Here is a 15,162-nt window from a genome sequence, read left to right as displayed (position 1 = left end):
TACCCGCATCTCAGAGTTGATGTTCACTCTGGGACGAAACGCGCGTCCTGGATTCCACTGCTAACCACTATCCATCTTTGCTTACCATGCTTGTGGATTTAAGCTATATCGAGGCAATACGCACAGTATGCACATATGCCAATTAGAGACTGACCAGTTGCAGTCCTAAATCATCAATGGGAAGATTCAAATAAACAATACTAAGTGAATTTAAATCTTAGTTATGAATAAAAGTAGTCTGCTAGTTAGCAGACAATATAAAAGAGTCAAGTTTATCATATATGATTTGGATGCTACACGTTACTTTTACTTAGGTTAAAATCTATTGAGATCACTTAACTGGGGAGCTAATATGGTAAAATACGCATTAAAATATCACTCATTCACTTTGCAGCCAGGCGCTTACTAAAATGAAGTCAAAACTCGCCTAATAGTTTGGTTCCTCTTTTGTTGGCGGAATAATATACTTATAATCAAAAATTTGTTTCTCAATTTGATCATGGCAACTCTTTTTCAGTTACTGTCATAGTTCCTATGCAAGAAAATCTATTGTGCAACTAACCACTTTATAAGTTTGACGTTACAACCGAACACTATTTCTCATAATGTTTGCTAAATTCAATCAAATTAACGACAAAAGATGTAAAATATCGATATAAAATTGAAGTATTCAAATTAACTCAGCTTATTCAAATGTTATTTTGATGGAAAATCATGTCAAAATAAATTTGAAAACTCTCATGAAAAGTTAAAAAATCGAAACTTTTCTATGTAATATAAACTCAAACTTACAGTATTTACTTCTTGGTACACGTGGCCCATCCACTGTCACTTTGATTGCTCTAGCATAGAGAGCTACAATTGGTGGTGTGGTTTCAATGGTGATGGTTATATTGAAAGATTTACCTGTAAAAAGAAATAAAAGTGTTATCGAGATTATATATATATATATGCAGTTTTAAGGATTTTTAAATCTACTACTATAATCTGAGTTTATGACTACTCATTGTAAATTTCTGTCGCAACATGCTAGCTCATTCTACAGAAGTCTGCATATTACCTTAGATTGTTTATTTGTAACTTCGTTAAAATTTGTAGAATATACCAGAAGATTGTGGAGCACAGTTTTTGTCTGTTTTTTCTCCTAATGAAACTAAAAATCTAGTACCCAATACTTTGTGTTAATTGTACGATGTAAAATGTGCGAATAAGTTACTATACTCACTATTTGTTGACTGATTAGTAATTTTGATTTTACTACCATCGATCTAGAGAATCGAATTTCTTATACTCCTAATCACTTACTAAACACTTATTGTAAATTTTTATTTTCAAAATCCAAGATTCTTGAATTTCCAATAATGATACTGAATAGCGCAGTGGAGACAGTAAACATGTAACTGTTTTTATCTAGTTCAAAATGATAGCAGATTTGAATACATTCAGAAGAACTTTGAAAGTTGATTTTTAAAAATGAATTATTTTGCAACATTCGACTTCTCTATCTAACCTGTTTAAACAAGTTGTGTTGTACAGATACCAAAGACTAAATCTTTTCTTTTTTCATTATCCTTCATGATAAGCCATATCAGATGATACTTTGCTAAATGAATTACATTCTCTATCATAAAGCAGTTGATGGTAAAGTATCTATTCATAATCCCATAATTTAATGAATCAGTAAAATGTTTTACTTTTGATGTAAAAAAGAAACAATTATCTTCACAAGGGGCTTTTGTGGAGGTTTCAGTGATTTTACAGTTGAGATCATGAGTCAAATGAAGCTAGACCACCATGGAAAACCTGGAAGCACTGGACGGCTTCCAGGTTTTCTATGGTGGTCTAGCTTCAATTAACACATGATTTCAACCATAAAAAAACAATTGTCTCTTGAACGATCTTTGAGTTTGGTTAAAGTATACAGTGATCTGTTTGAACAACTCAATGGTCAATATATTTTTTCTTCAGACTATTTACCAAGAGTTCAGCAAAAAGTGCTATTACTGAATAATTTCATTGAGATGAAACACTACTTTATGATTAAAATTAGCTGTTTCATGGAAATCAACTTGTGTATAATAAGAACAGCATTAGTTAATTTATTGGTAGAGTATCTTGATGACATAACTGATTAATTATAAAATATATGGATCCTTTATACTCACATTTTGTTATTACTATTATATCAAAATGTACATTTCTTGCTAGAAATAAATAATTATCACATTGAACACAGTCACCACCTAACCATAGTAGCTACAGCTTTTCCATAATATATGGGTTCAATTTGTTTCCATCTTAGTTGGAATGACCTATTCGAAATTAACTAGCTTATTCATTATTTCACTTTTTTTAGTTACAAACTCCGCTAATAAATTTGTAATTACCACCAGAAAATCTGACAGACTATTTTCCTGGTTAGAGATATGATATGTGAGATAATTAAAAAAAACAAGCAAGTGTATCATAGTTGACTTGTCAAAATACAATGATATGTCGTCTATTCTAGTCACGTGTATCTGTATGCTACACTATCTTTTATATTTAAATAAGTTCAGGTCATTTATGGGCAATTTAATATCCATATGGAATCCCTGTTTTATTTCCCATTTATCTTATTCTAAGTAGATAAATGCCATCAATTTGCAATAGAATAAACCACGAATTTCGGACTGAGTTTTTTTAAAAAAGCATACAGAACGTAGAACCAATATATTCCTTTGGTCTAATTACTTTTTAACTGTCTACTTTCTACATTGATTGAATATACTCACTATCATTTTCTTCCATTCATGGATGAAATATGAAAAAAAAAACAGAAACTTCACGGTAAAAGTAATAAAGCACTTAGGATAATGTCAACTAGCCTACTAGATTTAATGCAAGCAAGCAAACAAATGAGCAGTTAATTTATTTTCACTACTATTTTCATTGTTCACTTAAAAATTATGTTAGTGAAGGGAGAGAGAAAAATGTATGGAGTTTCCACGATTAACGATATTAACTTATATATCTCTTTTTTCCTTTACCTGTAAAATGAAATAACCAAAAAAAACTAATTAGACCAAAAAAATGAACAGACTAAACACTTGCTTAGTTCACTTATCGAATGGCGACACGTGTCCATATCACTGATGCACACTATTAGTTCAAATAGATTGAGACTTATATTGTATATCATTTAAAGTCTACACATTCACCTGGACACAAGTGAACATGTAAGCTGATAATTTGTTTTTTTGTTGTTTTTTTTTCGCATTTTACTGTCCAACTAACATTTTGATTGACAGCATCTTTTATTTGAAAAATAATTAAATTTCGTTGGTTTCACTAGTATATTATTAACACATAAGTCATAGTGATGGTTCCATTTTCATTAACTCATTTATTATTTTCTTTTTAAGTATGTGAAAAAGTGTAATTTAACTGAATTTACTTTATTTTTTCTTATTTTCCTGTAGGGTTATATGGTCAATGAACCACATGGTCTTTAAACACCAAGTCAATGCCACACACATATACTTACTTACATTGTGAACTAGCAGATGAAATCAATTAGAACAAACGTAATTGAGATAAACAATTTGCTCATCATAACTTCTTTTTTTAAATGTCATTTTTCTGACTAATTTCTGACAGGTTATAATAATTAGTAAAGTCATCTTCTGTCCTGTCATATTTTTACCGTTTATTGTTTAATGGTTACCAAGACTACATTATGAACATGTTCGTGATCTCATCTAATTTACAAATGAAATGGAATTGATAAGTTTCTTAACAGAGTTAATGTTTATTTGAGTTTTGTGAATTTAATTAACTTCTATAAATCCGATACAAGTAGAATGGATAGAAATAAGATTATTCAGGATAGATCCGATACAAGTAGAATGAAGGGAAATACGTTTGTTCTGGATAGAGATGAATGAGGATTGTTATTGTCTATTCTGATAACTTCAGCCAATAATATCTTCATTCAATCCGTAAGTTAACATTAGAGGTAATAATGGACAAATACTTAGAGGTAATTTGTAAATATGAACATCTAATAGGCGGTTTCTGAATCGAGTGAAGTAGTTGTATAAATATTCTTAAGATTCAGTAATTATCTATTTAGTATTATCACTTTGTACTGGGAACCGACTTCATATTTATCGAAAACAGTTAATTCAATATTCTGAAGGTATTTCTATACACTAGTTTGCGAATTCCTACCAGAATATTAGATTTCCTATTATTAGGTTTTGTATAATTATTTGATCAAAAATACTTACCAGTCTTCTGCTCTTTGAATTTCGTGTATCATAGTAGGTATACAATATTCACGAAGATCGTGAAGAAGGACATTATTTAATTATCCTAAAAATTAGTTTCACTGAGGGTTAATATTTTCATTAGTTCCTCTTGTTTAATGATATAATCTTCACAATATTTCCTGTTTTAACCTCTATGGTAAAGATTTGAACCTCATAAGAAACAAAGCGACAATCGACGAGAATAATAAACCTGATAATATTCATTTTGACACCATATCAGACAATAAGATTAAATATAATACACTTTTTCAATGATGCCTACTTGAACATATAAAAGTTACGATAGGACAATGGGAAGACGGAGTTATAAAGGGGACCGATTGCTTTAAGTAGAAAAGTTAATTTTTGCGATATGTCCCATGGGAACACTTCCAAATATTATTCCAAATGTGAGTAAAATTGAACAAACTAATTGTTTTAAAGCACTGGTCAATAGGTAAAATTTTCAAAAAGTGTGTTAAGTAAATGTCCTTAGAAATTTGGGTTTCTCTAAGACTGTAAACAAAAATAAGCAAAAATGTTGATCATTACCTATTCAACTCGTCTAGTCATAAAATAGGGTCGCATCGACATCCTTTTTGAATGCAGTATGTAAGCAGATAATCTCAGGAATAGTGTCCCAACAATGATATGTATATTAGTTGGTTATGTCACTATATATAACTAAATTTTCTAAACTGTTTGAATTTTTCCACTTGACCTAAGCATAATGGGTAACCCATTTGTCAATTCGCTAAAAAATAACGCGATATATTATAGCATTTCTTACATATGATTAAAATTCCAACCATCCAATAACTGAATTAACATTTCATTGCAGTCTGCTTAATAAGGTAAATCAGTCGAGATCTCTGAAATATGAGTACGGAAGGCCTTACGACAAATCCTTTCACCAGTGATAAATTTAATAGGCCTACTTCTCATTTGGATCAGATAGCAAATTCTATCACCATAATTAAGTGCTTCCCGTTGATGCTACAGTTGGACTGTTGAAAACCCAATTGGATGCGAGACATATATATATTCTTGCTAATCAATTTTCAATCGAAACTGATGTCTGACTAATGTCTTCAAGTTTCTATAATAAATTTGAGACCGAGAAACTGAAATGTTGAAAGAAAATGCAGTAGAATAACATTCCCTTCCGTATAGGATGAGTACAAATTTCCGGAGTTACACAAGGATCGCATTATCTCACAATGTCACTGTTCCATTTTCTACTTCTTATCTTTCTTGTAATTAGTAGACCATCGAATTAGATTCTGGTAGCTGATCATCAAATTATATTACCGTGAAATTTCACTCTTGATTATGCTAATGTTTCCGATGATAAATTTAATAATCTTGTTTGGATAGAGCAATGAAGATAAAGTTGGTACTCAAGTGACTACTAAGGTTTCTTACCTGATTATGACAACAAAATTTCAGTGAAATCTATCAATTAGTTTGTTTTGATCACAAAAAGAAGGCAGAAACCGAATTGATTAGTGTGTTCACAAGTTAATAAATTAAGTTATGACAAGCATAGCTCACAAACTAATTCGTCATAGATATGCATCGTTTTCATGAGCAACAGACAGAATATACTTCGGACCTCATAAATCCCTTTAATATACTGTTGACCGTAAAATAAAAACCATAATATGCAGGAGTAACGTATAACAGTGAATGCTCAAGTAAGCGCTTTATAACTTTTCTTTTGACTACTATCTACTGTTCTCAAAAAATCCCAATATATTTTCTGACTAAATAACAGATTATGTTTCACACAATCTGCTATTTTCCTGCCATAATTAACTTTCTAAAACCACTTACAGAGCAACCTCAGAAACGTGTCGAATTGAGAGCCAATGAATAAATTTACGTCAATTTAAATGTTTTAATTATCAACGCTAAAACTTATGATTGGTTCATTTTACAAAATATTTCACGCGAAAGAGAAAATTTTCTACCCTGCTGTCGATTTCTGTTATGTAATAAGAAACTTGTCACTTCATTTTACTGGAAGAAGCAAATTATTACTCAAGAAATCTCATGTCATGTACGGAAAACAAGATGTTATTTATATAGCGAAAGTCCCTTAAAGACATTGCTGAAAATATAAGTAAAGTTTCCACCATAAATACACTTGAGGCCTAAAAGTAACTTGTCTACCAAACACCAACTATTCAAAGTTTTATAAGAGTCTTTAAATCCCAGATTAATTCAAGTAACATTTTTGTAACCATATATTCTAGTTGACGATGTTATAATTATTGAAAATGCAGTTTCTTGGTCAAGTACTAGGCTTTATTTTATACTGTATGTGATGGCTGATTGCATTTTCTTAGGTGAAGTGAAGTTTGAACTTCTGCTCTCCTGCTTAAAAACCAAACGTCCAAACCTACGTGGTATACTTCTGCGGTAAACTGAATTAATGTCTCTTTGAGGGAATAGTAATAAAAACACTTAGTGTTGTTCCATCTTTTACTGTAAGGATAATGACACCATGTATTATTTTCTTATTACATTTTTACGAACCCATGTAGTAAAGAAATCTTTAGTTACTGAAAAATTCCCATCTTTATTTCCTAATTATTTTAACTTCACAATAAGAAAATGCAACTCACTGATATGAACGAATATAAATTAAATGTGTAGCGTCTAATATTTGCTTAATTGTTTGTTATCCTCAAACTTGTATATAAAATTGATTTAATCGGTATTCATATTTTAGTTAGACTTAGCTAAACACAGTTAGTTTTTGATGCTGAAGTAAATGGTTTATCATGATCAAAGGTTCCGGTGTAGTCCTGTCAGTTAGGTAAGCTAGTAATATTTCTCGTTAACTGCTATGCCATATCGATAACTTAACTGGAAAGGTTTTTGTCAGAGACAATTTCTAGATCTCTACTTAAGGTGTAATTACATTGACCAATAATAAAACAACTTTGAGAGGAATATACTTGGCCTTAATCAGAGTACTTATATAACATCAACCACGAATAATAATAGGTAACAACTCGATTGTGTTTCCTCTGATATTATATTACAGGTTATTTTCATGAAGTGAACATCGGTCCCTGTTTAGATACTTTATTTGTCACAGTTAAGTCAAACTTAGATTAATACTGGAGCAGTATTTTGAATCGGATAACCATAAAATGCCCTTTTTTGACTAAATGAGTTTACTGAGCACGTAATAATTTATGAACATGCTCTATAGAATTACATTACTTAGTGTTTTGAAACCAATATTTGTTTCATAAAAAAATCGCCTTCTCAATGTAGTGACCTAAAAAAGTGATCATATGATCGGCGCTAAAATGTCTTGGTGTTTCTAGTTTTTCAAGTTTTCAAATAGCGTTTTTACGATTTACCTGACTGGAATGAACTAAAAATGATCTTTTTTCAGTATCGTTTTTTAAAAGTTTTTGTTGACCAGAGAGATCTTTTGATAAAGATGGTCTTACATTGCAACACATTTAAAAATACGTTTGATTTGCTTCTTTTATACTGACTTATTTAGGATTATCTCACTGACAAATCAAAGAGGAATGCTTTGGTGATATGACAAATGGGTAAGAATATGATTCAATTTGAAGGACTTGTTAAAACAAAAAGAATGATGATAATGAGTGCTCTACGAAATCTCACTGAAATTACCAAAACTGGATACTGAATAAGAGATTTAGTGAATAGTGAAATAGTGAAGTTTGGTACAAACAGAAAAAGATTCTCACAAAATACAACGTTAGTATTGCCTACGCTTTATGAATTGTTAAACTACACTGTATTCGTAAGTACTATGTATTAGTCCAATGACACTATTCTTGTATGTATGAATTATTTTACGTATGAGATATTCTTCATAGCTAATTCCATGATTGAATTCATTTACTATTGAGAATTAATTTGGATAATTCTCATCAACTAGTTTATTGTAATTACCTTTGTATCTTGTCATTCAGAAGTACATAAAATCTCACTAATTACAATACCAGTACTTAATTCACCTACTATCACTACAAATAACATTAAGACTTTTATAACAGATAGTTCTTTTAATAAGCAAAACTGAACAGTTGACTATTCCATAGATTAATATTTTTAAGAAGATAAGTAAGTATCTGAATATTTATTATTTCCCTTATAAAATATTGAATTAACTCTGATAAATTAAACTTACAAAACTGACACAACAACTGCTGCCACAAATTAATTTTGCTACAAGAAAGATATCTGTGTGTACATTGGAGAGGGACACAGGGAGACAGAGGGAGACACAGAGAGAGCAAGAGAGAGAATGTAAATATTCACCTTTTAATATTAAAAAAACAACATTACAAACAAGTAGATTCCTATAGAATAAGTTATAATTTTTATACATTTAACAACAACTGTGGCCATTCCAGTTTTTAATAATAACCATCAATGATATCAACATTATGAACGTGATCCAACTACTACTATTACAATAACAACTAATACTACAATTAATACTTATACTACTAGTACTACTAGTAGTAGTGCTAGTACTACTACTACTACATAAAATAAAACTTTACAAAAACACTAACAGCTATGTCAAACTCTTGTATTGATAACAACATCGGTTTGGGAGTAAAAAGTGTATTAAGTGAAAATATTTGTTTGTTTGTTAACTTTGATTAAACATTAAAACTGTTTATTGAAGAACAAATTTACTGACGACATGTTTTATTTGAAAAAAAGTCTAATGATACAGTAAAAATGAACCTATGGGATAATCTGCAAAATGTCTAAGGGTAAATACATTGGTACAGAGAGATAAATTAGAAAAGAAAGGGGGAGGTGGTGAATTAAAATACTGTAATTATATTATATTAACAAGAATCGAGGTGTTAAATAGGTTGAAACTTTTTTATTTTATCTTATAATTTTCTGTTCCCCCTCACCTTCACTACTATAAAGTTACTAAGGGTGGATGGATTGAATACGAAAAATAATTCACCTAATTGAATAGAAACAACTGCTTCTAATACAACGAACAATTATTTTATATAGTTTCATTAAATTTGTATGCTCTCATGTTCAGTACACAGTGTTCTATGTTCTTTGGTATATCTATACCAAAGGATTGAATTTATTTATGTATATCTGCAAATTGTTAAACAGACTGATATGATGTTTATAAACTTGCGCAAAAATTTATTGATAACCTTGTCATTGCTGTTTTGATTATTGCTTTAAGTCTATACGAAAATCTAATTGAAGTATCTGTCCATTGAAAGGCCGATTACTAATGTGTTTGTAACTGTGTGTGTTCAGCGAAAAAAAAAACATAAGGGTGGAATCAAAAGTTAATAAGACGAAATAAATTAGAATTACACAAAAAAATCAAAAGATTAATTCGAATCAAAAATTAATACACGCGCCTGACGCTATTTCATCAATGTTATTTTACACACACGCACAGTCTTTCTTTCTGTTTCTATGTTTTTGGTTCTTTTCATAAAATCTCAGTAGTTGTTCTGATCTATTATTGTTGTTTCTGTTATGCATAACTTGCTTTAGGATTGTAACTTTTTTAGTATACTTGTTTTTAGAGCTTATTGAATTTCATTGTTTGCATCATGGATTCAGAGGTCTAAAAGTTAAGCGATTGCCTCCAGACCTAATAGTGACGAATAAAATCCTCAGTAGGTTTGTGGATGAGCACTACTAAAGAGCCTAAAAACCATCTGTACAGTGCCTCTTAGTTCTTAATGGTTGTCTAAGGTCAGTGTGTAATGTGAACTATGTAATATTTTTGTTATTCTATACAGAGTATTCAGTCGCTGGATAATTATAGATTAATGTTGTCTGTCCATACTAATTTCACATGAATAAAATAGCATTATTTTCCTTTTCTTCTGAATCAACTATGAAATAACGATAATGACACAACTGCTGAGAAATCCATCAGTTAAGCTTAATATCATCAGCATAGTTATACCATATTATATAATACAAGTAAGTTTTTCCAGTTATTTTTCATTAACCACTAGAACTTTTTTGGAACAACTTTAATGTTACTGAAGTATTTCTATCAAAAGAATGAATAAATGACAAAAATCATCAAACTGATCAACATAGAATCTACCTACTCCATATTCAATGAGTATTCAAATTACCAGGGAAAAACTGGTTTACATTAGATGATATTATGATAGTTTAGAATTTCTTTAGAAAAGACAAATAAAATGAGCATTTAATATTTAGAAATTTCATATTGGTAGATTAGTTTATTTGGATTGTCATTGAAATAATGGCCAATCAAATTAGGTGATGATTCTTATGTGTAGCAATGTAATGAACATGATGTCAACTAACGAAAATCATACTTAGTGAATGACTAGAAACTATAATCCTATCTATACATAGATAGAGGTGTTGCGTAGCTGATAACAGTTGTCAGGATACCCAAGCTCAGGATAAGACCATTCTCTGTTACTCATTAAAGTAACATAGCTACATATTGAAGGCAAATGTGATTTTTTGAAAATGTGCAACTGGTTATCAACACTATCACCAACTTGAAAAATGCCTAGTTCAATGTCTTTTGAAGCTTCATCAGGTTTTCTGTTTGTAAAAACAAAAATTACCGATCGATTACGTAATTTTATTTTTTTCACATGTAACGATGATGGTGTATTACACACATGTGGTCAAGTGAAATTAATTAATCAACCAAAAACATAAATAATAACTACACATGTAAATGTAAATAAATAATTTAATGGTAGATTAATACTCCCGTTTTTACGTAAATATTCAAGGGTTTCAACAAAACTAAAGTAAACCATATATACACATATATAGGTATGATTGATAGAAGGGTATTCATAAAACTTTGTCAATTTTCAAGGTTTACAACTGGTTAGTGAAGGGAACCTATCAATCATTTAGTCACTTCACGAAATCCATAAATTACGTTCTTATCCATTACAAAATATCTCAAATTGAAATATTATTATTAATTTGACCCTATTCATAAAGTTAATAATTAAACCCACGTGTATTTCATATTGAATCACAGTGGTTATAATAATAATAAAAATAATAATGGTAATTATTATTATCACTGTTGTTTTGATTTTGGACTTGTTTACTCCTTTCATTACTTGATAGTTAGTTACTTGGAAAAATCATGTTTACAATTAAGAACAATGTGTAAATAATAATTGTTACCACCATTATATTATTAGTAATGGTGATGATGGTGATAACTTACTAATATTTAAAATACCTTTTTGAATAACAAATTATAGGACATGAGGTATCAGGGGCTATTGAATCGGTTATCCACAGGAATATATATTTAACGAAAATATTCGGTTACAGAACAGAACCCATTGAAAGTGAGTAAAATTGATAAATACCGTCAGATATAGTAGAATCGAAGTATAATTTAACTTTATACTACTAAGTTAGTCTTCCACATTTTTGATTGTCTTATGAAGTTTCACTAGTTGTTAGGTTACCAACGTAAGTAGGTTTCTACACAAAATGATCAATTGAAAGTCTTAAAACTGAATACAACAATAACGTATGTTTTTGTGTTTACTCATAGTTAATTCATCATTAAAGAGTTTATTAGTCAACGATATATAACATCTTTCTGCTAAAGCCTTTGAATTAGGCACTGGTTTAAAGAAATTAAACACACAAAAAATTTGAGATGATATTTACCAGGAATATACTAGTTAAGTCCACTTTAGGGGAAATGAATCCATTGATAATTATATTTAACAAAATCCTAATACTCTGGTAAAGTCAAATCACTGCCAAATTTCCTTAAATAGTCATTTTTATGCGCATCATAAATCAAGGAGTTGATTAAATCAGAATTTTTACTAAATTACTTTTACCACAGGTGTGGGGTTCAAAATTATCATTATTGTGTAGTTTGGTCATGTAATTTTAGAACCTTGTTAGGACATCTATGTGGCTTTTTGGATGATGATCGAATTCTGAGATATAAATCTACTATAGTGAAGTACACTAATACTATAGTAGAGTGAAAAACTAAGACTTTTATATAAACACCTTTTAGTACTTTCGTTGAATTATATACAAATGGAAATATTTGAACTAAACAGCCAAAATGAACAGTCAAAATTCTGTTGGGCACTGAAGAAATAATCAAGGGTCAAGTTTCATCCCATCTGTTATGGAACCATTCATTTACTGAGTGTTTAAACCAGAAACATTCGACTTTTAGTTAATCAATATTCATCATTTCTAAAAAAAGAACTTTTTAAGCATATATGAACACACATATTTTAATGAAGGATAAAATGTAATGATCACAATATGATGGTAAACTTTGAAGTCAAAACTTGAATGTGATTTTACATACATAAAACTGTGATTAGTTGGAATTATATATCCCAGATATATCCTGGATATATAGACCCAGAACTGAACACTCACAAGTTTAAAAATAATGAGACTCATTGTTTTAATGGAAAATATTTTAGATCTTTCAATGGTTCTATAAAATAAAACAATTTAAATCCAGACAAAACTTATACCACACAATAGACTCTAAAGCATCTCATTCACTAAAACTATATTCAATCTATAATATCTTCCATTATGTGAACCGTGAAGTTGCACTATAACTGTATACTAATAACAAATCCATAGCGCTAAGAATCGGTAGTATATTTAGTTGATTTTACGGCAAAAAGCCATATAATGATGATGTAGCTTCTTTTGAATGAACTTAGAGTAACTGTACCAGTATACTTACACTGAGTGTTATGCTGGGAAAAGAGAAGACGCCTTATGAAACTAATGGTTTATAACTATGGTAGACAATATAATGGATCATTTGTATTAGTGTTCACTTTCTCTTTCAGTTGATTAGGCTTAGGTGTTGGTTCGTTAATAATTTAATAAATCACTTGAATTTTTGTACTCCTAACATGTAAGATTATTTCTTCATGCTTTAAGCAAATAAAGAAAGTCAAATTGGCGGCCTGTTTAAACATCTGGGCTACCTGTTCCTGTCATTTAGATATTTTAACAAGTTATCTAATTTTGTTTGTTTTAATACATCATTATCGATATTAATTGCACGACTTATTCAGGTGCGTTTCTGAAAAGTGTACAACCTTTCGCTGTAAAGGTTACAGAAGGCCTAATCAGAGATATTGTGGTTGCTGGCATTATGCTGCGAGAAGAATGTACATTATTCAGATGTCGATTGACTGGGCTGCTAACTTCTAACTGGCGATCACTCAATATTTATCGTCAGGAAGGACGAAGAAGTAAGAAACGGGAACCTGTTGAAGTACTTTGTGCTGAGAATTCTATATTGTACCAAAAATATAATATTGAATAAAGCTAATAATAATAATAAAAGTGAATGGTAAATTGATCAAATCAACGGTAAATAAAAATCAAACAGTATTTCATGATGTCCCACTAGTAACACCTTTCATGTAATACGGTCCTGTAACACTAATGAAGACTTGATTTATAAAAATGTATCATTCATACCTACCATAGATATTATTACCTAATCTATTAGTACTACCACAAACTTATTTTTCAACTTATTAAAAGGGTATTAACATCTAGAATCGAAATATTTAAGTTTTAAAGATGTCCACAATAAAAACAAGTCAAAGTGATTAGATATTTATTATACTGTTAGTATGATTTTGTTTCAGTTCAATAATCAAAGTCCTCATTATTATCATATTTAGGTGAATATTGGAAAAAGGATGCCGAAAGCGACTTGAAAAGAACGGAGTTCAAAGCAAAAACCTAATCATTGAAGCTCGAATCCTATAATAAATTGATCATAACCCCAAACTACTCTTATAAACAAACATGATCAGGAAGTAATTAGATTTTAGAATGATTTTTGCTTTCACCCTAACCAGTGATTAATAATAGAGAACTAGCAAAATAACCAAACCATTTCATTATTGCCTAATGACATTGAATAAGGAAACAGAAAATAATTTCTGAATCAATCAAATAAATAAAATTGAATAAAATATGCAATTCAAATTATGGAATACAATTAATAATTGCGAATAATAGTTAACACTTACCACGACCACTGCGACCAAGAAACCGTAGATCACTAAATCGTGCTTCATGGCCATGCATTATTGTAACTGGGTTTTTTAATTCAGCACATGGGCGTTCTTCATTTCCCGCTGTCACAGTCACACGTGTACCATCTGGTACTGGGATTAAACTGACTACACGAAACTGACTAGGTAATGATTTATTTGACCTCCAATGTTTAGGTAATGGTGTACATAATAAGTGTGGGTTACTTGTTGGAGCTAAATCTGTGGTATGTTCACGTAAAGCACGTTTCAGTGTGTATTCAGCCAGAAGAATATCTGACATCTTTATTTTGTTAAAATAAGTCTGTTAGTTCAAGTAATTTATCAGAATGTGAATAAACAAAACACTTTTTTATTATTGCTGTGTGTTTCCCAATAACTATGATAACTGCATAAGAAAGTGACGACAGCAATTTTAGTTGTTTAAATCGTCAATTGTGTTTAAATAATTTATCAATGTGTACACAGAGTAAGAAATAAGTATGTCTTGTATCTGGTTCAATTGTTATTCATACGAACCGAATCGAAATTATGACAGGTGAATGTTTGGTTTGGTTATTCTATTGATGATAATGATGATGACGATTATGACTATGATAAATTGTCACACTGTGGCTTCTAGTTTTGCAGATAGTTATATATATGCACGACATATTTTGAAGTGCGGATATGATGGTTTGGAAATGCTACATGTATTTGTGTTTGTATGTGTGAATAGCCCACTAATACATAATTTAACCACTCATTGGATA

General features: G+C 30.1%; 1 protein-coding gene across 1 annotated transcript in view; it reads right to left on the bottom strand.

Moving 5' to 3' along the window:
* Smp_174320 (putative lozenge) overlaps positions 1–14,693 on the bottom strand; it is a gene marked incomplete at both ends in the record, with an annotated part of 30,316 nt that extends 15,623 nt beyond the window's left edge. Inside the window, 2 exons of the mRNA XM_018788778.1 lie at positions 793–906; positions 14,387–14,693. Coding sequence (XP_018654287.1) covers positions 793–906; positions 14,387–14,693 — 421 coding nt within the window. The remainder of the gene's footprint in view (positions 1–792; positions 907–14,386) is intronic.
* Between the last annotated feature and the right edge of the window lie 469 nt (positions 14,694–15,162).

This window comes from Schistosoma mansoni, chromosome W (genome assembly GCF_000237925.1).
Source record: "Schistosoma mansoni strain Puerto Rico chromosome W, complete genome".
Classification (NCBI taxonomy): domain Eukaryota; kingdom Metazoa; phylum Platyhelminthes; class Trematoda; order Strigeidida; family Schistosomatidae; genus Schistosoma; species Schistosoma mansoni.
Note: the sequence above shows the minus strand (reverse complement) of the source record. Positions and strands in the feature narration are given on the sequence as shown.